The sequence below is a fragment of the Scomber japonicus genome, chromosome 12 (assembly GCF_027409825.1).
Source record: "Scomber japonicus isolate fScoJap1 chromosome 12, fScoJap1.pri, whole genome shotgun sequence".
Classification (NCBI taxonomy): Eukaryota; Metazoa; Chordata; class Actinopteri; order Scombriformes; family Scombridae; genus Scomber; species Scomber japonicus.
The window spans coordinates 25,204,264-25,230,856 of NC_070589.1; the positions used below are offsets into that span (position 1 = coordinate 25,204,264).

Below are 26,593 nucleotides of genomic sequence, written 5' to 3' on the forward strand. Positions count from 1 at the left end.
TCATGAGCCTGTTCCAGGTAATGGTATTGCGCATTATCACTGATTAATCACTTTGGAAAGTCAAAATGTCAGGCTATGAAAAGGATCTGGAGAAAAGCAGGTAAATGAATGCACTGAGACCTTTCCCATTAGTTCTGAGAACTGTAGCATGTGACCCTTAATGAGACAATGCTCTTATCTTTGGACTGATTGATTTCTCTCATTTTCATTCAACACAATACAAACACGAAGAAATACTAATCCTAAAGATGCAGGGTATTTTTAGAGTACTGTTTTTCCCTCAATGACAGAGAAAAGGGAAATTATGAGAAACCAATCTCTGCACTAAAGGAAGGACTCTCTGTTTGTATGTCTGTATGTGTGTCCTTCGCCTATCTCTTGAACTGTTCACCCAATCAACTCCACCCCTGGCAAGTGTATGACTGAGAACACAAGGGACTGCAGTGTTGCATTTGCTGCAATTTGGACTTGCAATACATACAATTTTTATAAACTTTGAATAAAGCATGCATTGCAAAACCAGCTGCATGTGTCAACATACCCACCCAAATCCAAATTTAGCCTGATGTAATCAATCCACTTTATTTTTGGAAGCAGATGATTTTATTTTTAAATGCAGGCCTTATTTGAGGCTACTTGAAACATTTGATCTTCTGGATGTTGTAGGCATTTAAATCCTAAAAAAGCTACACGTTTCAGCCTCAGCCTCATTCATCAGTGTCTGAGTCAAATACATCAACTACGTATTTGTATCAAGATGTTTAACCCATTTAATAAAGCGTTCAGATAAGGGTCACATTGCTCTTTCAGGCCATGCTCTTGTTACTATGTTAATACAAACGATTAGACCTATTGAACGTTCATTCTATTGGAAGATGAATACAATATTATTCTTGGATAAAAACTTCATTAAACTCTTGAAAGAACAAACAGACCTACTTTTAAAATTTAATGACCAAGATGAGATTGACCCAAGACTTGTGTGGGATGCATAAAGCTTACATAAGGCGGCATGATTATTTCATATACAAGCCAAAGAAAAAAAGACCATGTAGCTGAACAAATTGAAATTGAAAAGAGGAAGAAGAAACTATTATATAACAAAATCAGATGATGTTTTACCTGAACTGAAGGCAACCACAATAGTGCTGCATAATCTGATCACAAGAAAAGCAGAAAAAGGATATTCCATTTGCTAAACAAAGACTATTTAAATTTGGCAACAAACCAAATCACCTGTTGGCAAACTTGGCAAGGAATGCCCCTGTAAAATGTTTTGTTCCAGTTATACAGGATGACAATAATCAACGCCAAATGAATAAACATCAGATGAATGATAGATTTAAAAGGTTCTTTGAGAATTTATATAGCACAGAGATTGACCATAAACTCAAGGAGGGACACTTCTCAAACAATTCAACTATTGCACAAATAACAGACGACCAAGACCATCTACTGGAAGGCCATGTTTCTCCATTAGAGCTTGATACAGCCATATCCTTCCTCCAATCATGGACATGCCAGGGTTAGACTGATGTCCAGATTTGAGAAGGCAAGAATAATATTGTCACTAAGACTTTTCAATAAATCAATACATCCACTGAGGATTCAAAACTCCCAGAATTAATGCATATAGCAAATATAATGTTAATACTAAAGTTTTCTGTTCTGCATATTGGTCTGCTTAGAGTGGACACATTAATATTTTATTATAGCTCATAGGTTATGTGAGATGATTGAATTTAAAAAAGGGCTGAATGTCCTATCTTAATATAAGACTTTTTATTTAATGTAATTAATAATGTCAATCATTATCAAAACCCTGGAACCACAGTGTCCATGGACGCTGAGAAAGTGTCTAGTAGAACTGAGTGGGAATATCCTTTATGAGATTTGACTTTGGATGCAATTTGTTAGGTTGAGTTAAACTTCTGTATATGACACTAACAACATTTGCCTTGACAAATGGTCTTGTGTCAGCAACCTTTACACTAACAAGATATGCAGCTGTAGAGCCTTTAGCAATATAAAAAAGGAGCAATAGGGACAAAACAACATAAAACTCTATTATATGCAGATGATGTCCTCTTGACCTTAACCAACCCAATTAATGTAGTACCAGCACTAATAGAATATATATCTGGGTACAAAAATCATTGACTGAAGAAACCAGGACTTGACTGATCCTCATGAATTTCTATTGCTGTTGGGTATGATTTACAGTCAGCTTATGCAGGACTAAATCATTGACAGAACCCGGACTCCATTGATCCTCCTGAGGTTCTGTTTGTGCATGAGCCTAGCAATGAAACACCAAAAGGAGGATGGTATCCACCTGATTACCCCAGTGAATCGTTTAGTCCTAGCCCCACTCAAGGAATGACTGCCAATTACGACATGGGGTTGTAAAAATCAAGTGTTATGAGCTCAACAGTAAGTATTCAACAGGAGATTACAATTAGTCCCAAATGAAAAATAATCATTGCAACCAGACTATATTGTCTTTCTGAGCACAAAAAAAGTAAATTATTCTGGAATATGTAAAGAAATAGTGATAGGATGACAATTGCTCTCCAGCCAACTTTTATGCCAACCGGATATTTTGAATATACACAAAAAAAACACAGCTCAAATTCTCTTAATATTGACTAAAGAGCCTATTAATGACAAAGTGGGCTAGGGATGATTCTCCCTCTGTTCAGTTGTGGAAATCTCTGATATCTGATGTTGAGAGAAGTGGATATACTGTATTGGTGGGAGAACTCATCTTTTTGTAAGAAAATGGGAAAAACCATTGAATCTTGTAGGAATTAAGTGCAGTTTAGCATGCAGATAATTGACTCAGCTGAGGAATTGTTTTATTCATGTACAACACCATTGCTTAATACTTCCATACTCTGTGTGTGGTTTCCTGGACTACTCTGTATATGGTACTAAGATGTTTTTGTTATTATTTTATTTTTGAGAATCAATAAAAAGGATTGTTAAAAATAAAAAAAATCTATTTGCCAAGCCAGCCCCATTTCGATTTTATCGTTTCAGTTCAATATTAAAGGTTAATCTAATTCTCTCCCCTCTTGCCAATAAAACACAATGAGAATTATTTTATTGGCAAACCTTCAAGGAGACACAGAACACATTCTATTTGTCATCATCCTATTTAGTTTGGATTGGTAATGAGATGGCACAAATCGTAACAGCATTTGAAACAAAGCCAAAAGCACTCAGTTTATGTTGAAATACTTTTTTTTTGGAAGTGCGTTAATGATTGAAAAGTACATTTTGCTTAAGAGCTGAGACAAACCTGTGAGGAAAAAAAACACTGTTCTCCTGCATGCGAGGCAGAGCTGAACAACAGCCGATGTGCGTCTCTGTCATTAAATTTAACATCTGGTGATTCACTCAGATATGGTGTTAAAAAGGGTGAATATCGTCAACTAAATCAGTAGGCTTGGCTCCCGAGTGTGTCAGCCAAGCAGCCTCTCACAAAACCCTATTTGTTCCATCAATGACTCGAGTTTGCCCACTTGTCTTGTTGTGCTGCACTTGTAACGCTCACCAATTCCATCTGTCTCCAGCTTCAGATAACGAGTGGGGGTTCTGTCATGTTTACACAATGAAACAGGAGGAGAGGGAGCAGAGGAAGAGGAGGAGGAGGAGGAGCAGTGAGTTGTGATGACATGGAGTCAGCCTCCCCTGCTTTGTTTGTCAGGTACGAGCAAGTTGTTGTTTAAAAAGGATCTTAACATGTTTTGGGTCATGTAAAGATGACATCTCAAGGGGGGGCTGTATAATAGTAGTAATAATATCTCATAGAAACTCTCGCCCACATAATCAAATCACATACCACGTGACTGATTTTGTTTTTAGTAATGTGGACTATAATATTTCAATAATGTATTATAGTAATTATAAAATGCAAATTAAAAAAAAAAAACATAGTTGCGCATGAAAGTTCATTCTTTGTCTTGGAAATTGTAGTTTGACTAAAAAGAAAAAACTAACTTAAATGACTCATGTTCTAGTTGCAAGCTTTTTCCAGAGCTTTCAACTGCATCTTCCTGGGGTAAACAGGGTAGCAACATCTGTTTTGTCTTTTAAAACACTTTTAAAACCTGATTTTCCGCTTATGGCATTTTAATTTGTTTTATTCTCTTTGTGTTTTTATAAAGTGTTCATTTTTAATGGCTTTTTAGTCAGTTTTATCTCTTTGTTTTAAATGTGTTCGTTCTGGATGGAGTTTGCTCAGTTGTCATGGAGATAGCTCAGTTGTCATCATGTGACCTAAGAATGGAACTTTGGAATTGTGGAACCATCTCCATGACAACTGAGAAAACAGCTCTCAAGTGGACCTTGAGTTAAGATTTTTTTTTTTTACTTACTCAAATAAATATTGATTATTGATAAGTAGATAAATATATTCAGCCAAAAATCCCAATCAAGTGTCAGCAGTTGTCTTTTTTTTTTTTACCATGTGTGTGTACATGGCTTTTACTGGTGTGTTACTGTGGTTTCACTATAATGTATGAATGTTAAAAGTTTAAATGGGCTCCACTGGGCTCTTCATAATATCTTGCTGTGTTTATTATAATAAAAAGCACTTTTCCAAGTTATGATTAGTTATTTATGATTGTGGCTTTTCTGTGTTATGGATTTTCCAGCACAGCATGATCACTCTGGTATGATTCACTACTGTGAACAACAGACTGTTGTTCTCCCAGAGCTTTTTAATGTATTATTCACTTTCAGTTTGTCTCTGATTCAAGTGTTGAGGCTAATTATTTCTGAGGCTATGCAGGAAGTTGTGTAAGGTACATGTAGAAGGGCAGGAGGAAGATCGACTTTGAGACACTCGTTTGTCCACCCTCCATCAGGTGGCTCTATATGAGGGCTCTGAGGTCTCTTTAATAACATTCAGCCATCTGCTCAGGTGCCTAGGACATTTTTGTTTTTCCCTTTGAAGTATCAGCAACCCTTGGTGTGATACGAACCAGCACTAATAATCAGTTGATGAATTGTTCAGTTGTAGCTCATGTTACAAAGACAAAGATGCTGGCACCACTGCTTTCCCCTATGATTAAAACAGGCTGTTTACTATTCATTTCAAACAGCCACGTTGTGACAGTGTTGTGTAGGAGATTTATGCACAGCAGTGCTCTTTGTTGGTAATTAGAGATGAAAATATCTGATCCCTCAAGCAGCATTTGTACTTTTTTTTATGACGATGTTAATGAAAAATGTATAAAACGATATACAGGTACACTGTGTAAGAGGTCACTTCTTATTTAATGAAGTTTAATGCAGTAGTCGTTAGAATTAAGCACAATTACCTGATAGAAATACAGCTCGGAAACAACATGTCTTTCTCACTATCAGGCAGATCACAGAACTGTAGCGGTGAGACTGTGATATTTCTGTCACCAAATTCGAGACCTACCAATCGTCTTGATTTGGGTCAGTGAACCCGAACACAACAAGGGGGAAAGTCTTTCCCTTCCTCATTATGGGCCACCATAAAAAAATAAGTAAAAGTATTTCAAGTGACAGTGTGCTGCCTCATCATGCTGCCATTGTCACTGTCTAGAAGATAACAGGAGATCATTGATTGTCATTCAGTTTCTGTGCTCTTTGGGCCTAATGACCACATACTCTGCAGGACCTGCTGCACCATGACAAGCTAATTAGCCAGCGAGACTAAGAGCAAATTATAATGACACTGTGTTAGTGCTGTGCTAATGTGCTAGTGATGCACAAGGGTGTTTTCTCTCCTGCTCCCTTCCTCTTTCTATACCTCTGGTGCCTTAACAATGGCGTGTTCAAGACCAATTAAAAATAGAGAGCTCTCTGCACACTCAAGGCCTGTCTCTGCAACTCTGTAAAGGCCAGGGCTCTGCTATTGTCAAAGGTATTCAGAGGAACAGATTTATTATTATTCCAATGTAGGCCACCTTCACCTTCCATTACAATGATGGCTGAACATGGAGAACATGGAGACTGGTATGAAAAATGAATTAGTCAAAGATGAAGTGTTTCTCCTGCAGATGCTACATACATAAATGTTGCTGGTCGCTGGAAATGAAGGGCACATTGTTCAAATAAAAATGTGTGACTTTCATTAAATTACAATATTTTAGACATTAATAACAAGGACATTGTCAATGAACAAAAGAAACATTAACCATCATTGATTATGAGAGAATTCATTGTTGGTTGTCTGACAAATTATATAATTTCAATGGATTACTGTTATTAGTTATCTTTTTGTGACTAAAGGCCCATTTATGCTCAACATTAAATACGATTTTACATTATACAGACGGAGCCTTCTGTCCGTGATCCGCGTTCATTTTGTCCGCATTTCTGCACGTTTCCATAAAGCTTACGGATACGGACCAAACGGAGTAGTACCACCGGAAACCATGGGGGGCAGTGTTGCTGTCACTACTCAATACGTAGCTCTAGTGAGACACGAAAGAAGAAATAACAATGGCGGAAATTTTTGAGGAAAGGTTTTGCGAGTTGGTTAGAAACTTTAAACATATGGTTTTTGTCTTTTATGCAAAAGGTACATTATCAATATCTCCTCCACAGTCGCCATGTTTGTTTTTGAGTTTGTTGTTGTCATAAACTTTTGACTCTGGGCTGCCCTCTGGACATTTCTGATGGGCTGCTTCAAAGCTTTAAATGCATGCAGTGTTTTCATTAAAAGTCAAAGTTGGATGTCTGGGCAGCGTTGTACAAGATCTATCCAGTGCCCTCTATTCGGATAAAGTCCTTTCAAGTGTAAACCCACAAATGTTCAGGTTCAGCTGGACATTAAGTAATCCAAAATAACAGCTTTGGTAGTTTAAATGGTATTATGAGCCATACAGAGAGAACCATGGATGTACTCCAGGGGAAGGCTTCCATTAGGTTAATCCTTCGCCCTGTCAGCTCACTCAAACTGGCAAGCCAGTTGGAAGTTGGTCTCAGCTTGTGTCAGTCCATATGGGAAGAAAAGTTCTTTTGGCTAAGGGAAGAAGCTGATAGAAAAGCTGGTAATCACTAAAAGAACTGAATTGCTTTTGTAGCCACAGAAACACATTTTCATTTGATGGTTTCTAGCACCAATAAAATAATGTTTTGTGGCCATTTATATCGAAGCAATGGGTCCTGTTCATTAAAATCTATTTTTCTGAGCATGACTCCTCTGACATTATCCGGAGGAAACAGGGAAAAAGTAATGACCATAATCCGTTGAAAGACTAACAAAATGATATACAGTATGAATTCCTGTTTTCATGAAACAATCAAACTCAATTTAGAAATTATAGCTTTTTAGGATTACAACAAATCCTGATTTGAGCCTCGTGTATTTAAAGTCTGTCTTTCTTTGTCATCATTTTAGCAAGCAAGTGGAGATTTAGTGTTGGTGGAGAAGTAGACAGAGAACAGTGCCAAATGTCAGATAAATCCTATCAACCCTTTTCTATTGCACTCATGCATCTTTGTTTGACTGTACAGGAAGGAAAAACTCTGAAAACACTGCTGCGAAAAGACTAACCAGTCATGTATAACTGCTATTTTCCTTAAAGACATGAATTTTCAAAATACACTCACATAAACAAAGCAGCCAAATAAAAAGCGTTGCACAGTGGGGACACATGCAGATGATAGAGCATGAACATGGTATAGCAAAATACCCTGAGTTGGTTAAGTGGCTAAATTTGTACATTTTCTCTTTTTACTCAGTTTTCTATTCTTTAAAAAGGGAGGAAAGTGTGAATGTGAATATAGTCTGATATAATTTAGTTCACACAAATAGGGACCTGTCTAATCCTAATCATCAAAGTCTATAGGTTGAAGGTATTTAGATTAATTATGAGTTGAGTGATGGTCTGAGCAGAGGATATAATTTGCAATAATGACTAGCGCTCATTATTTCTCCTCCATTCAGGTCCTGAACTCTGTGAAAATCATTATGTGGGGGAAATCAGAATGAAGGGGCGCTCTTTAAACCCAAACCCTCCAGGTCTCATTTGCTAATAAAATTCACAGAGGTCACTACCGCAGAAAAGCACGGCTGCCGCTTCGGAAATGTCAATGAAGACAGGGCTATTCTCACTGGCTGCCACCAATCAAAAATGCTCTCGCTGTGAGGGTTAGGCTGTTAATGTGAACAGCCGTGGCCTCCACTCAATTTTCCAGAACTTTCCCTGTGTCCTTTGAAACATGAAAGGGGCCTGATAAAATAACGCTGAATAAGTTTGGGTTCTCTATATGACAGACCTGCCAGGCTTCTTTGACAGTGTCAAACAGATTCACCCAAAACCATCCATTATGCAAAACACGTTTCAGCTCTGTCATTTTAGTCAGGTGGAACAACTGACCCTTATTATGTTCCATGGCAGCATCCTTTGTTGCTGCATGTCAATCAACAGCAATTCTTAATAGCTTAATATGTCATTTTAATATGCAGTACTCACTATTGACGCTCCACTGCAATAAATGGGTCATATAATGGCCCATTTGCCTGATACAAACCCATTACACAACAGAGTGTTCACGTGAATCACCTAGCTGCATCATTAGCCATAATTGTACATACCACGGACACTAATGGGAAAAGATACAGTATGCAAATGTGTCCTCCATCACAACAGTGCAGTATGCTGTCATAATCCTGTTTATAGTAATGGGTGAAATCCTGTTTGGTCAGACCATGGTACACTTCTTAACCCTACAAACATGCAAAATTGGAAATTGCAGTCTGCCATCCCCAGGAATTAATTCACGAATTGATCAGACGTCATAATTTGCTGTTATGTTTCATCCCCTAATCATATAATGGGGTCTCTCCTTAACCTTATAACCTTGCCAACACCATGCAAGGTGTGATTTTTACACAAAGCTGTGAATGGCTCAAAAGCAATTAGCTTATTTTGAGAATGTGGTGCCCCCTCCTCTCTCAACAGCAAATCCCATCTTTTGCTGATGTGATTTAAATTCTGATTAAATTTCTGACGTCCTTCAGTCAGTGGGTGTTCTCTCTCCTCTCCTCTCATATTTTAAGTGGCTATCCTTCTCCTCTTTCATTTGAACAGCACATGCAGTGTCGTAAACAACTCTGGTTGTCCAGGTGAGGTGGAGGGGAAGGGGGGGGGGGACTTTGTCAATTTATTACCTCATGATTGAAATGGTCAAAAAGGTGAATGGTTTGCCTTTTAAAATGGTCCGCCTTATCCATATGCAGCAGCCACACACGAAGAAAGGCACCCTTCTGGGTTCAAGAGTGAGCTGCATTTGCATTAACACATTATGGACCTGACTAGAAAGAATGAGAGTGAGAGAAGATCACCTTTTGCCCTAAAAAGAACCTCATTCTGCCAATCCTTCATTATTGTCTAGGTGCCATTATCGACCAAGTGCGTGCTATCAAAACAAAAACCAGTGCAAGAGTTAGACAAAAGCATTCAATTCCTCTCTTGCAACATATTTAGAGCTGACATTAAGAATAAAACAATAAGTCATTTAGTTGGAGCTGCATTTGCTATTGTGCCTAGCATAATACAAAAACCCTAATTAATCTCAGTTAGAGGACTTTCTTTCTCCTCCTCCTCTTGCCATTATTCCCCAGAACGAGTCTCAGGGGAGAGCCAGGGAGTAGCAGCCTACTGCTGGCAACATCCATGACACCATCAGAGAGGAGGCAGCGTCTGCAACCAGCTGGGGCTCACTAAAAACAGCTTCTTTCTTAATGGCATCTGGACACCCCCCATAGTTCCACATTGCAAACTTCCACACCAAGTCAGTTTCATCCATTCTTATCTGAGACTAATGCACCACAGTAACCTGAAACCACAGAGCGTAGGGTGGAAACTAGGGAAATCTTTTTTTTTAAGACATGATACAATTTCTTTGATTCCAGTATGGTAATTTTCTCTTCAAATAATCCAAGCCAACATGTGCTTCTGACAGAAGTGCATCCAGCTCCACTTTCAAAGGCGGAATGAGTGTTGGTCTTGGCTAAGATAGTTTTATTATCATTGTCCAGGATAGATGAGGATTGTTGGTAATAACAGGAGTGACAGTGACAGTTCTGTGAGGAGGTGGGGGGTGGGGGGTGGGCTCAGGTTGGCTCAGGAGAGGGAACACAGTCTTTTGGGAGGGGAGTGCCCAAGCAGACATGTAGACATGCAGAGCCTCAAAACTGGGTTGAGCCACCCTAAAGAAGCCAAAGCATGCAATCAGAGCAGCGCAGAGGGATAAACAAGGCCACTCTCTGTCCAGACGTAGCAATTAGGTAGGGAGCGGATCGTTGTAAACAACCAAGAGTTTCGGGCACTAGTCGTCTCATCTTCGTGTGACCAAAGGGTTTGCTTTCCTTGTTGCATTTCTTTTCATTTCATTTTACTACTCTTTTATTTACATGCTGGGGTGGAATCAGGCCACTTTGGTCTTTGTTTTGCTTTGTTTTTTGAAGAACTGATGTCTAGTCCAGCTTTTGATGTTAACAATTATAGTAGACTCTTTGCCAGATTGTGCAAAATCATGGATTATGTTTTTTTATGTCCAGTGCCAACATTTAAATAGTTATTTATTTCAACAATATCCATGCATGACAATTACAGTATAGTTAAAGCTGGAAAAGACTATGGTCACTGCAGATAACCTATAGTTGGGCTATGGATAGGAGAAGGGAACTAAAACACTTGGTTAAGCTTAGAGGAAAATCATACTCACAGTTGAACATCATTTGCAAGTCTGTGACACGACGTGAACTCTGGAAAATGTCAGATGTGCCCCAACCTTCACTTTCTGTCGGCTACGCACAACTTCCTGCATAGGCATCGATTGTTGGTATTGAATGAATAAATGTGGTAATTGCATGACCATGTTGCATGTTTACAATTACAGGCCTTTGGATGGTAAATGGACTGTACTTATATAACGCCTTTCTAGTCTTTGCGACCACTCAAAGCGCTTTACATTACATGTCATTCACCCATTCACACACTGATAGCATTGCTCATTCATTCACATTCATACACCGTTAGCGCAGCAATGGAGCTAAGTGGGGTTAAGTGTCTTGGCCCAAGGACACACGTGGACTGGAGGAGCCGGGAATCGAACCGCCAATCTTCCAATTGGACGACCGCTGTACCTCCTGAGCCACAGCCGCCCTTTGATTAATACAAATTTATTTTTTTGGGGCATTGTGACGAAAATGTCAGGCACCAAGGCCAAAACCAATGGTGCAATAACAATAAGTGAGAATTATATTGTATGAAGACAAAAGAGTATAAAATCAACAATTAGTAGTCAGTACATTGACAGACAGGACACTGAATGTTTGACCTTAACACACATTAATAGTTTGATTTGTTAATTGTAATCAGAAATAAAGTATAAATGGGTTACAGGAGATTAAAAATGAATCTGAACACGTTTCAGTTTTGAGAACATTGGAGCAGTTGCAGAAATCACTTTTTTTACAACCTGTCAGATCTCACAGCAAATGATGAACTATGTATTAATAGTTACATTGTGCATTGTTTAGCTGCTTGTGCTTATCACATAACATTAATTGGTTTGCTGTTAACCCTAACCCTAACCCTAACCCTAACCCTAACCCGCCTGCTGACTGGAAAACTCTTTGCACTGGCTGCCTGTTCATTTTAGGATCCAGTTCAAGGTTTTATTAATTGTTTTTAAGTGTTTAAATGTGCTTTATAAATAAACTTGACTTGACTTGACTTGACTTTCCTTCCTCCTTTCTCCCTTCCTTCCTTGACTCGAGGACAACAGGAGGGTTAAATGAGGAAAATTCGCAACTTACTTGTAAGGACACAACAGCCAATTCAAAACAGTGCATGTCAAACTGGCCATGAGGGTAACATGACATTTTATAAGGCACATTATGACCACACACTAGGATATCCATGGCACTGGCTGTTTGGCTGTGATATAATTCCTGACCTGCAATTACATTAAGAACATCTCAGATTGTACAGATACTGTCTACAACCAGGCACGGACTGGTAATCTGGCATACCGGGCAAATGCCCGGTGGGCCGACGTGCTATTTGGGCCGGTGCAGGGAAGGACTGGGCGGTCTGGCAATTAGGCAGATGCCAGAAAGGCCGCGCAGAGGTCTAGACCGGCCGAGCACGCCAAATTGATCACAGCGGCCCCTAGTGGCACTGACGCGGCCCACTCTCTCTTGCATGCTGAACAAGTACCTAACGCGCTTCTAGATTTCATATTTCTGATGATTTTGCATGCAGTACTTGGCACTGTTGACCTGATTGGTATTTAAACCACACATACCTGTATACATCATAGTCATGGTGTATTTCAAGTTTTTACATCAGCCTGCTTTACTTTTGAAGGGAAATTTCTTGTTATGATTTTAAAAAATGTTCATGGTTTGAAATAAAACAAATCTACTGGTATTTTGTATTTGACTGTTTGAGAAAATTAAAATGAAGCAATGCCTTCTGGGAATTTCATGGCAGTGTAGTAAATCGCGTAAAAAAGTAAAAAAGTGTAGTAAATCGCGTCTGCGCATTTGTGTGTTGGAAGTTGGACTAATGGTGGTCAAGTCATTCAGTAGATTGGTTGTGGTGGTGATTATACGATTAACTGGTTAGAAAAAATGAATAGAGGCACTAAGCGACAGAAAGGGGGAGCGGAGAAAAAGAGAGACAAGATCAAGAAAGCGCTGCTGTTTGAGGGTGAAAAATGCGCCAAATTGGATTAATTTTTTTGTTGCGGAAAAGAGCAGGCTCCTTCGCAATTTGTTAACTGCATGACGGTAAGACAAATGTTTTTATTATGGAGCGGCTGGCTCTAACAATCTATTCATAATGGTTTATTTGTGCATTGATATGACAATTTTCTTATGCAGTTGTTGAAAGTATGGGAGTTTATCTGCACCATCATTGGGGCTATCAAAAATGCTTCTCTTTCCGTGCGTTGGGTCTGCATCTGCGAGTTGGGCCGCTTGTGGGTGCAAATGCCAGGGCCGTTTTTTTATCCCAGTCCGTCACTGTCTACAACCAATGTTAACAATGTTTCAGGTAGTACTGTCCTCTGTTTGGAGCCTACTTCAATTCCATTTCCATCCCTGCACACCAGGTAGGATAACAATCTGTTCTGTGAGCATGATAAGGTCATTTTGTGAAGATTCATAAGTACAGGTTGAGAGTGAGACAGCAATCAGAGGTGAGATAGCTTTTCCACCAGTGTGGCTTTCACCTAAATGCATTTCTACCCATCAACCCCCTTTCTCCAGTAGCCCTAAAACAATTTCAGCCGTCAAGTACACTACATTTCACATCCCTTTCAATGCGGTCAAAGAGGAGAGATTACAATTTCGCGCGGCAGGTTGAGTGCTCACACTGAGAAATGGAGAAAGAGCTGCAACCTGTTAATTACGAACAATTCAAGACACGCGGGTAGAAAACAAGCCTATCTGAAGTGCACTCAGACTGGGAAGCACAATCAGGGACGCCTCTTAACCAGACATGGGATTTTAATCAGATATGTTAAATTTAGACCATGTGCAAGGTGTTAATTTGTAGGTCAAGGCTTTCCCAGATTTCGTTGTAACCTTTGCCCAGCCTCCATGTGTCCCGACATTAATCAATTGAGATAGAAAAAGTAGATGCTCCCCCCTCCATAGAAGGTTATTGCTCTGGGGTAGTTCAACACACATCATCCTGATGTACACACAAACAGGTGTGGGCACTAGCTGCTTAAAATTAGTGAGGGCCCGCTAATTAATTCCCCCTCTGTCACTGAGGGGGCCCAGTGCAATCTATCTGTGATGCAGCCTTTGTGAGATTAGTCGTCAGATAGGAGAGGAAAACAATATCCATTAGCTTGCAACGCTACCTGTGTTATAACATGAAAAAAATGCCATTCCATTAGTCTAATTCCTTAGGTGCCTTCTGCTCAGTGGTGGTGATATCTCTGCATTTCAAATCAAATGTATGCGATCAATGGAACATTAAAGAGACAAATTGTGTGCGGCAGACTTAAAATGCAGGGAAAGCATTTGAATGAATTTCAATGTGTTGCTGCTGGAAAGACTTCTTTAATTAAAAGAATTGTATTTTGATATCAAATGTCATTATAATCTCAGTTCATTCAATTGTACTTTAGACCCTATGTGATAGATACTCACGTGGAGGAATGAGGAGGTTGTATTAACACCATGCATTTGTAATAAAAAGAGAAGTAAATGGTGTTGAAACTCTTAGAGGAGAATATGTAAATATGATTTTCTTTGATTAATTAATAGTATTACTGTACTTGTTATATATTCCAATAAAATCAGACTAACAGCCTAATAAGAAATAAGCAATTCTGAGATAATTTTCACTCATCAAGACTCAAGAATTAGTAACATGTTTAATATATTCAGAATCTTTGCATGTATAGCTTGCCCTCTTGAGCTTAGCTATGTTTACCATTTTCAAGGACACTCTTAATCAAACCTCTATAATGTAATAGGGAGAAGTGTTGTATTCTGTTTTGTTTTTGTTCCCATTTCCCTTTATGAAGAATGAAAAAATATACTTAATACAATTCTTATTTGTATCCTGACATACATGCTTTTGCAGGGGTTAGACGGATTAATTAGCTCATGTAAATGCAGCCAATGTGTTTTTGTTTTCTTGTAATTATTTAATCTGACATTTTCCTTGACTGGCTTGAATACCTCTATAAAAAAAGTTGTTCCTACTTAGAACATCCTTTATGTGAAATTAATCTTTAAGTGCAGAGTACCACTTCTTACACAAAACAGACATTCAAGACATTTATCATCATTTCTCTTCTTCACCCCTGCCAGTATCGTCATCCTTACCTGAGGGCATCCATGGATCTGATGGGGACTTCTCTCTGGTATTGACCTGCTCCCAGTCAAGGTCATCGTCTCTGCCTTGGCTGTATCCGCACGCTGCCAGCGGCTTCTCAAAGTTACAATCGCCTGTGACAAAAGGGAAGAAATTTATATGGTTATACAGTTTTTCCATTAACTTGGTGTTCAAATGAATGAATATATAAATTAAATTCCCCCTCTTTTTTCCCAGCGGTATTCATAATGCAATATGCCAGACAATGAGATGCATTTAAGTGAGACCGAGTGAAGGATTACTGTAGTAGGCAAGGCACAACATACATTACCATCATTAGCAACACGGCAGTCCAATTTCACAATGACAAGTATGAAGTGTCCAAACTCCATCATCGTTAGGCATTATGTTCCCAAACTGCACCACCATCAGGGATAAATTGATTTATTTTCCTTGCCGGCCACAGAACTTTGCTGTTCATATGCCCTTACTCCACAGAGCCACTCTAATCCTTTTTACAAGCTGCTTGCAAAATGACAGCAAGCAACCATTAGGGCCAGGCTTCAACCAGGCTTGGCGTGTGATCGATTAATACAAATACTCCTTTATTCCTCGCACCTTAAAGGCCACGCAGAGAATGTGAGAGTTGAGCTTTTTTCCCCCAAGTGCTTTTCAATCCACTCATAAATCTACAAAAAAAGGCTTGTCAGAACAATATGTGGCAGAAAAGGAGTTCACACTGACTAAAAAAATGTGAAACATAAAAGGTGGCTTTTATACTGTGGGAGGTCATTTTCCAAGATGACTTAGAGAAGAACTATATAAAATTATGTTATACTGTTTCAGATACATGGTTACACTTGCTACCTTGTTAATAACAGATGCACAGTGTATGACCCAAACTGTAAATCTGAAAACGTTTTTGCTTGCACATAGCTTAATAAGTTTCTAAACACAGATGACATCCACATTTTATTGCTGTTGGGAATGTCCTTTGAGCTAGAATCTATGCCAGGACAAAACCAATATCTCATCTTACAAGCTTCCTCTGACATTCTGCTGCATAAAGGCTACGAGCTAGAGTTTTTGTTTTCCCATTTATCTCTCCGCTGACATTTACAGTACATGTGCAAATGAGTGGCCAAACGAGGAGAACACACGATAATTAATATCCAGCTCCATAGGCCAGCTGCTAATGATATATTTGCTGCTTTGTCTGTTTTTTTTTTTTTTTTTGAGGGGGTGGACATAGCCAAGGGAGCGATTGCCAAGGTATCACTTGTAAAAAGGGCTGAGGAATGGTTGAGAGCTTGTCCAGAAATTGAATGCCTGGTGGCTAACAAATCACCAAAGCAAGCAGTCTGACCTATTAGGATGAGATGTATAGGCTTACCTAAATTACCTGTGTGTTAACTACCTGCTCAGCACAAAACATATGAAAGAATAAACAAGTGAAGAAAATCTGTGTCCAAAAAAACAAACAAAATATTGGACTTACTTGAAACACAAACAGTCCAGACTCTTAAAGAATGGTCATCTTGCTCTTTTTCAGCTAATGTATGATAGGCAGTTGTTTGCTAATGTGTTAGCCAGAAGTGGTATGCTAATATAGGCTATATATATATATATATATTATGTCTACCTACCAGTGCTCAAAGTTTGCTTAAAGTAACACTAGCTTCATCTGAATCCTCTTACCTCAACAGGGAATTTTCCTTTCAACTCCCCTAATAACAAAGTTCATCTAGCAAAATGTTTACCTCCATATATGCAAGACACAACACTTTTTCCACAGTTCCCAAACTATTACTGCTGATCTGATTAACATGCATAAGTGCTGTTAACTGCCTTTGTTAAAATAGGGTGAGAGTTGGTTGCTTATTCTTGGAGGCAACTGTGTAATAAGTCCCCCTAGCAGACAAACAGTCTGTTCAACCTGTAACTGTTAATTAGATGTAAATTAATATTAACAAGTGACCAAAGCTTATTTCTAAGCCTAGCTGAGAAGCTGGGTGAGGGATTTTGAATGAGAAACCCTAATGATTCACCACCAACATGCCCTTAAGCAAGGCTCTTAGTAACTCTCTTACAGCTCAGTTGAAGCTGTTCAGTGGCCACCAGTAGGAAGCTGTGGTTTTCCTCCACCTCCCTGTAGTGACTGTGCGAAACTAGGAGTATGAAGGCGTCGCTGAAAAAGAGCATGTACTTCATGCTCAGTCAACTTTTTTTTTCCTCTCTGAATAAATAAAATGTCTGTGTTGCCAGAATGTAACTTGGAGAATATTTACATGAGTCTTTGGCTGCGGCGTCACGGGGACTGGCTTTGCTCCATTTTGACTCAATAGTTCCAAGATCTTTTTGCCCCCTTGCCGCCCACCTTCCTCTCACAGCATGGTAGAGCTCAAACAAATCCAAAGAGGTGGCTTTTATTGGTATTTGATATTCAAATCGATGGCATTGGCATGGAGTGAAATATATTCTGAGTCAGCGGGTGATGGGAGAGGAGCGAGGTTTTTGAACACTGAGGGGGAAAAAAGCCATCCAAAAGAATATGCACAAAGCAGAGCAATGAAACCTCTCAAAATTAAACAAGGAATGGTCCTTGTTTAATTTTGAGAGGTTTCATTTTTTTATGTCAACTCTGTGTTTAATAATAAATCAGAAAAAAATGAGAGGGTTGAGGTCTCAGTTTGAAAATGCCCCCCCTTCAAAAGACATTATTAACGGTTCTGTTCTATTAATGATTCTCCTGTTGCTCAGTTAATTTGAATACAAAATACATTAGGCTAAAACAATATTCTGTTACAATTGCATACATTTTCAGACAGAGGCAATAAATGGAAATTAACAAGAAATACTGCTTATATCATAAATATGATATTCAACTTCAGGTTCAGTCCACTCCATCAAGAAGCAGGACTGTAATCTCATTTTTCAGCAGTATGTAATGCCAGAAGTTGATACAAAGAAAAATAAATAAAATAATAAATAAAAATAAATTATACTTGTATGCCTCTTCTAGACTATTGATTCTCTATGGATCTGATATCAGAAAACAGTGAGAGGAACAAACTCTTACTCCTGGCTTAACTGGACAGAAGGGAACAATCACTAAAAGACAAGCACCAATACTGCTCTTCTATTGTCAATATTGAACTTTAAGTGCCATCTGCATTCACTGGTTTAGCTGCACTATTTTGACCATTTAGATGGGCTAACAGGGTGTGAACAAGCAATAAATCAATTTGCATGGCCCTTGGTATCAGACTTCAGTATTGGGAAATTTCCCAATAACACCCACAGCTTGTTATTGATCAGGTGTAGAACTGTTCTGTCCTGAGGTAAACATTAAAGCCTCTTGTTCTACAGAGATTATACAGCATCACAAGATTCCTTGTGTGTGACTCCATCAATGTGAATTTAGAAAAACAAAACAAGCACATGTTGCATGCCATCAATAAAAGAGGTTGCTTCTGAGTCAATAGACTGTATACATGCATGCAGATGAATCAATCAATCAATAATATCATAATAGTCCTTCTCTCTGTAGGTGGTTTATATCACTGCCAGTGTGTGGCACAACCCTCATATAATCAGCCTCGACAGCTGCTGAAATAGATATCCCAACGACAGGCTGCCAACTCTCTGAAGGAGATTTAACTTTCAATAAAAGCCTCTCTAGTCTCAGAGTACAGATGAATGTGCTCCACCCTGTCAACATTCTCCTTTCAGAAGAAGCAGGCAGCTTGAAGCTAAAAAGGTGGCCCTAGATATGTCATGAAACAATTTATTCCTGAGTGAGAACACACAATAGTCTTTATATTCTCACGCAGAGTGCATTTCAAAGAAATCTATCCATCTTTTCCTGGACTGAGCCAGAGGCCAGAATCAATACCTCAACCCCTCAATGCTGGAGCCAATTTCTCCTAAAGATTTTCAAGTCAGACTTAAAAGGCCTTTTGTTATTGCACCTGTAACAAAAGTAAACTTTCAGCATTAAAAGCTGTGTGTGTGAAAGTTTGGCACTGTAGTGGAGTGGTACGCACACAGTGCTCTGAATGCCAGTGAATGAGTGTGGGAAGGATTGTGAGGGTGAAAATGGAATTTTGAAAAAGCAGATCTGTGGTAAGGCATTAGTTGAAAAGGTGCTTTTGAAAATGTTCAAAATATTGTTTCTTGGTGAGGTTGTAAATGACATTGCTCTGTGCTGTTTGGTTTGTGTGTGTGTGTGTGTGTGTGTGTGGGGGGGGGGGGGGGGTATTGTAGATGATTGCAGCTAATCTATTTTTGCTGTCTTTTTTACTCAGGTTGTAAGTCATGAGCATGAAATCAGAGGTTTGCTGTACTGAACATGAATGGCACCTTACACACAAAGGCACCTATACAATAATTACCAGCTACAACATAATTATTGGTCATTTTCAACCCAGTCATTTTGAGAAAGTTACATATACCATGTTACAATGCAAGCAAATGAGTACTGTTAGTGTGGTCTACTGTGGCTTACATGGCATCAGATAGAATGTCCTCCCAGAGAGGATACTGAGCCCTTTTCCACCATCACCACTGCTTCAGTCCCTGTGGCAGATATCATTGCTGCAAGACCTCCTTAGCCTCTCTGCCAATTCTGCAATTACCAGCCTTCCAACCTGTTCTGTCTGGCTAGGAAATCGCAGGTCTGCTCTTCGCCCCAATCTGCCTCAATGTCTGCACTTGTTTTAACAAACATCTTGTCTGCTGGCGTCCCCGTAGACTGAAACCACAAGGCAATCTTGGGTAATTTAAAACCAATGTCGACTATCTCCCTCTACCACGGCCAGTTTAGAGCTTCAGAATCCTGCAGCTAAGCCCCTTAGGGACTGATAGGCCTTTTCACTCTGGCCCTATTTCACTTATCTATTGGCAGCTCCTGCCAAGTCCTATCTCGGCACTGAATTGCATGTATATATACTATCTGTTTGGGGACTTTGAACTGTGGGAAGGGATTTAGACAATCAATCTCAATATCATTATCAATCACGTCTTGCTGTTCACCACATTGATTCGAGGGGAAATAAAGAAGTTGGAGTGAAGATTTCCACTGATAATCTGCCTGGCTGAGCCTTGCACTTGTCAGCAATGTTTTGCAGAACAAAACCGACAAACGCATCTGGTGTGAAGGAACAAAACCATGACAGAAAGAGAACGTTGCATTTTTAAGTTATAATAAGAATATGTTTGATGGTGTATGAAGCTGTGAATATTTTTGTTTTAAAATGCTGTGCACAAATTCATTATTTAAAGAAACCCTTTGGCACTATGTTTAGCTCAAAACCATCTCATTATAAAATCCTCTTTGCATTTGCAGGGCACTTTTTTGTCTTGTCAACCAAATATCAACTTGATGAATGTGCTTTACATCAGGAGTACAACATAGTTCCTGATCAAATCCACCCTTGTGCATGGTTAGATGTACATCGAAGATGACAGGCAGCCTTCTCCTTAGATATGCTAAATTTTGACAGATGATTTTCAAGCTATGTATGCCAGCACAGGGCTTGACGTTCTCTTCCGCTGCGCCTGTCAAGAACTTCCAGTAAATGACTTCAAATCCATCTCCATTCTGTATAACCTGCCAGACACCAATTAAGATGAATACAGCATCTAACTCAGAGACATGGAAGATCCTTATTGTCATTTTTCATAAAAATGAGGACTTCGGGTCTGTCTACATAGAAGTGTCCTGTGGTGATAACACCTAACATTATGCTGATTTACTCTTAGCGGACGTCCACTTTGAATCGCAGCTTGCCAGAACCTTTCCGGGAAGTTAAATTATGTAGCACAGAGAACAAGCACATTTACACTCAAAAGCAAGAGAGCCTCCAAATGTTTAAGATCAGGCTTAATCAATTTTGGAAGACTGAAGACAACAACCTGCTGTGCTCTGTGTTTAGTTTGCAGAGGGGTGGCTTAGGCTCATCGTGACTCCGACTTGACAGCAACAAGGCTGCTTAACAATGGCTTCTCCTCCTATTGTTCCTAGCATTCCCATTCTTGTCTCCATCCTGAGAGAGAGCTACAGTCTGTCTGTCTCAGTGACTCTGCCCTCCAGAGAGAGAGAGAGAGAAAAAGGCTGTTTTCTATTCAGCCTAATGCCTGTTGATACACTGAATGGCAGAGCGAAATAGGCTTGTTTGGCTGTCCATGTTTCTGTGTTCAACATGCCCCTAGAAATAATATGGTGACTGAGCATAAAAGGCGTTCCATTAAAATCACTGCTTATTTGTCTTACAAGTTAAAACTGCACCAAGAAGAATATGCCTTTTGATCAATGAGGTGAGGAAGCATTATGAAAAATGCTAAGACTTTACTTGCCAAATAGCTGAAATAAAAAAATCTAAGAAACATCCCTCTGTGTCTGAATGCCCAGCTATTGCCTGATGAAAATCCACTGCTGCAGAGTCAACTCAAAGATGGTTTACGATGGAATCAGCTCTCACCATTGATTCACAACACGGTTGTAGCCTGATACTATAAGGCTGGAAATTAAAACTTCCTCCAGCTCGGTTTTACATTTGATCCAGGTATGATGGGCCACTGGCCTGAGCTTCAATCAATGAAAGACAGTAAGCAAGAAATTCTATTCGCTTTCAGTGGAAAATAGATCCACACCTGGACGGGGAGCCCTCTGGAAAAGGAAAAAGGAGTAAGAGCCCAGCCTATGCTCAATGCTAAAACCCCCCTGGCTCACTCTAATAGAAAACAGCATCCCCATCCCACAGTGGATGACCCTTCAGACTGAACCCCTTCAATCCTCCCAAAACCTGCTAAGTCAACAAACCTTTGAATTCTGTTACAACAGAGGGATGAAATGCTAAAGTCAGTATCAGTAGCTTTCCCCCCTGTTCTCAGCGAGTTTCCCAGAGTCTAATTTGTCAAACATGCAAGTAACAATGCCAGAAATTAGCCCAAAGGGAGATTTCCTCCAGAGGAGAGAATGATTATGTTTGATCATGGAATAAACAAGAACATTAACATGCTTTGTTGGTTTTCGAAAACTGGAACAAATGCTTGTTTTTATGTGTGGAGGAGGGAATAATTCAAGGTTGAATGTCAAAGAATTAGGAAATCACTAAAGCTAATTAGAAAATGTAGAAGAATAGAAGAAAGGTTGAATCAATCCCTCTTGAGAAGGAGAGAAAATCTAGGCCACAAGGCAAAGCTTGTGCATTCAGGCAGAATTATCAGCTTGATGAAATATCATTACTTTGCTTTTGTGTCATGACATATCGTCAATCACATATGCAGTGCATTTAATCTCTCACCACATAAGGCCGCGTCGAGCTTGGTAAGCCCGATTAATGTGGATGGACAGAGCACAGGTGGATGGTGGATTCAGGCCCAGGTGAAAGGTTACCGTGTGGATCTGAGCGTTGCCTTGACAGGTGTGGCTGAAGAGATTTCAATTCCAGTGGGAGCTTTTTACAAAGTGCCGTCTTAGGGTCTTCACCTGCACACTTCAAACACGCTCAGACCCTTTGTTTCTCTGCCGAAACCCCATAAATCAACTACCTTAAAAGAAAACCCTATGGCCAGGCTTAATCCTCCTAGGTCAGGGGGAGCCAATGTGGAAGGCATGAGGCATATGAGCCCCCCTTTCAAATTTACAGCGTGTGCCCAGCTCATGTTGTGCTTGGCAACAAGAGAGTCTGCGGTCCAGTCAGTGTGTATCTCAAAACAAATGGTTGGGTTCTTGGCTTATTGTGCTTACAACCTCAGATCTTACAGCAATCACATTTTAAGACAATGGGTACCCATGCTACCATACTATTTAGTATGCCAGAAAAAGATTAAGTATGTCGAAACACAAAGTATGTCAAATACAGTAGAGTTGTTTGAATGATATGCATACTGTACGCAAAAGTAGATACTTCATAAGGGCAGCTGCAGTACTTACTAAAACTAAAAAGAAAACGTATGCAATTTGGAATGCAGCAAACGTTAGATTATTATAAAAATACAGTATTTATGATGACATGTCTCTCCCCTACAAAAGCAGCTAACAGTGTTATCAGCATGATTATTCTCCTATAGCCTAAAGTCATTTCTGCAACTGACATTACAGTTCAGTGTTCAGTGTCAAAATCATGGCAGGTATCACAGTTTATTGGCAGCCAGTCTGTTCCTAATTGGTGATGAAACAATTTCATTGTCAGCTGGATAAGTCAAAGATTATTTGAAGGTAAATTAGGTACCATTTTTATTGTTTATGTCATTTACGTTGCTCTTTATTTGTGCCAGGTACCATTGTTTTATCACTATGGTTTTGTATAGCCGTTTGTACTCCTCACTATGTAACTGTGGTTTTGAGTTGATAAAATCTAAATCTGACTTCTTCTCTCCCTATAACAATTCTATTACAGTTCATATCTGCTGATACAGATCCAACTTTTTTCCAAATTTAAACAAATCATTTCTGTGTAACTTAACATGAGGTCAGAGATAGCCGTGGTACAGTTTGCCATTCATAGAATAACACTGACAAAGAAACTGTACTTAATTTGGATCAGTCATGTCCTGCCAATGTCCAATCCACTTAAAGGAATAGTTTAATTTCTTAATGAAATAGGATATTTGCTTTCATGCTGAGAGTTAGATAAGAAGATTGATCCCACTTTCATATCTGCACGGTAAATACGAGGTTAGCTTAGTTTAGCACTAGAAACAAGGTTAAACGGCTCGCCTGGCTCCATTTACAGACAACAAAAGTCACCTACCAGCACCTTGGTCAGGTACAGTGATTTCCTAGAGTCTCTACTGGTTACCTGACAACATAACTCTGACTATAAGTGCCAAGGAAGTATCTGCTTCCAGCTAAAATGTAGTCCAACCCATAACCCCTGTTAAGTCACAATTTCTTGATTTTAGACTTTAGGTTTTTCTACGGATTAAGCAAATGAGATATAACATGTTAAATAGTGAGCTTTAGAAGTGCTGTAAGCTGATTGTATTACTGTCAGACAGAGCCAGGCTTGCTACCCCCAACTCCCATTCCCATTCCTTATGCTAAATTAAGCTAACGGGCTACTTGCTGCTTCATATTTACTGTACAGATATGATAGTGGTATTGATCCTCTCATCCAACCTCTCATATCCTCATTATATATTTTTTTAAATGACAGAAATATAGTAATATTTGCATTTTGCAGCTAGTTCACACTGATTTTCCTGCTAATGCTTCAAATAAAAGTTACAAATCAATTTACTCACAGTAGTATAGAACAAAATAACACATCACAACTCTCAAATAGCTTAAATCTAAATCTATATATATACTTTATCTGGACTTAATGAAGCTAACCCACTTTTAATATGATAAAAAGGCATGTATAGGCCACCTCAATGCAGTTATGCAGTAAGTGACAGAATACTGTAAGACAAATTAGACTTTTTAGTTGGATTGTTATCAATTCAGACAGTCAAGTGGTATGAATAAGTCACAGAAACAAAGGAATTCCCTGAGTCTCATTAATATTATTAATTTTTAAATCCAATTATTGTATGACGGCTCATGACCTATTTTCTGATTTAAGTGTCCTATCAAAACCTTACCCATCACAGCGTGTGTAGAGTGTAGAGAAACCTTTAAGATTTTAGATGGTTCTCTGCTTCCTGCAGGGTGCTCCCTTGAGAGATTTCGGCCCTCCACTCTTGGCCGCCTTCTGCGGTGTCTCCTGCTGGAGAATATTATGGTCTAGCTGCTGCACCATCCAGGTGACTGATCACAGGTATTAGCGCCTCTCTGATCTCTCGTTACACTGCAAGTTTTTTCATTAACAGTGTGACAAACGTCCGTATAAAGTCACGGAGCAAGCACATTCTGGACTGGAGGGAGGGGGGGATTTACAATGGAGAATTGCTAAAAATGAACAGAAGTCAGGCCCAGTGAATAGAGTAAATGTGAAGACTAGCAAAATTATCTGATGGACTCAGAGTAGATGAATGAACCTGCTTTTTTGCAGTTGTAAACATTTATGGCACAAATGAAGAAAGCGGCAATGACTTCATTCAATGCATTTATGATCTTGGAAAGTCAGTTGGCAAGTTAGTTATCTTGGTTAGCTAGAAACTAGTACCTAACTAGTACTTTACAGCTTATCTAAGGTCAAGGGAGGGATTAACTAAGACAACTGACTCATTTATGGCTTGAATTGTATGAAAGATAATGTAACAAATTACAGTAATGAGTAAATAATTGATACTGATATTCTTAATCTTTTCCATCATATTTGGAATTAGAATGAAAGTCCATTCATTGATTAATCTATCACCAGAAATGTATTACTAAGTTAATTAATATCCTGTGTTTCCAGCTTCCTAATAAGGATGTGAGGATTTCTAATTCTGAGGACTGAAGTTCAAGTTTAATTCAAGTCTTGGGGTCTTGGTCACAAAAAACAACATTTAAACATCATCTTGAGCTTTGGAAAATGGTGAAGGACTATTTATTCACAAAATGTATAAAAAAGTAAAAAATGTGAAAAAGAAATGGGCAGATGAATTGATAATGAAAATGACTGCTAGTTGCATTCTTGTATAGCACTATAAACATGTATTTCTGTGAAACCCTCTGTTCCCACTCCAAAGCAGTCATCTTTATCACCAGGTAGACCCCAGGAATGAACCTGTGTTCCCTCAAAAAGGTCATATATAAATGTAAGTATACGCACACACACATCCCTGATTGCTCATGACTCATCAGAACAAACTAAATCAGCACAAACTATTTGATGAAAACATATATTTAAAGGCCAAATAAGTCTGATTCACTAAAAGGACAATACACTAAAATGGGATGTGTTAAGATTTTGTTTTAAAGTGTCAAATGTCTTGAAAGTGTGTTGCCTTGAGTACTAAAACTAGATTTAAAAATAGATATAATGTGTGCTTTCTCCTTCTGGGCTTGGTCAGCACACGTGCCGCTGCATTTTGAATCACCTGCCTATTTAAACTTTCTTAAGATCAGAAAAACGAACTTCAGCAAGCCTTTAAGTAAGGAAAGCAGTATCTGTCTTGTCAGTGTACGTCAATAAACACATTTCTGTGACAATTACATTCCCTGAATTTACACTAATGTGATTAGACTAACAGTATTCCTGGTCAACACATCATAGACAGTCTCTGACTCTTTGTATAACTGACTGTGTCCATGATTACATGCTTCTACAAATGTTGATATAGTTCAGTACCCATTAACAGATGTCTGCAGTCAAATAAAAAAAAAAAGCAGTAAATTAATATATGTTAGTCATCAGTCACGCCATATTTTCTCAGCTTGAAATGTCACCTATTTATTAAAACAAAAACTGTGCATGCATCTCAAAACAAACCTGATCATTGTACAATATGCTAGAATAGTTTTAATAGAAAGTTTATATCAACTTTTATTTGCAGTACTTGGAGGCTAGTCATTCATAAAACCAGCGACATCTGTCAATCTGTCAATCTGATCCCTCGGGCTTTCTAAAAAGTGTTATCATCTGATTGACCACAAAGGTCATGATACTCATAATACTCTTATATTTTAGGAAAATGTCTCATCCAGTAAAACATCACTTTGAGCTGTCTGATCTGCTTGACCATCCCACAGGCCTTTCCGCCTATATTGGTTTGGCCAGAGGAGATAAATCAATCATGAAACAAGGAGAGCTGCCAAAGCCTTCTTTCACACCCCAACATGCAGCACTCACTGCCATGTTTAAGCTATT

The 26,593-nt window shown here is 39.0% G+C and overlaps 1 protein-coding gene across 1 annotated transcript in view; it reads right to left on the reverse strand.

Moving 5' to 3' along the window:
* Nucleotides 1-26,593, reverse strand: part of LOC128368929 (receptor-type tyrosine-protein phosphatase mu-like) — a 156,711-nt gene that overhangs the window by 101,461 nt on the left and 28,657 nt on the right. Inside the window, exon 2 of the mRNA XM_053329854.1 lies at nt 14,855-14,977. Within this exon, the coding sequence (XP_053185829.1) occupies nt 14,855-14,977 (123 nt within the window). The remainder of the gene's footprint in view (nt 1-14,854; nt 14,978-26,593) is intronic.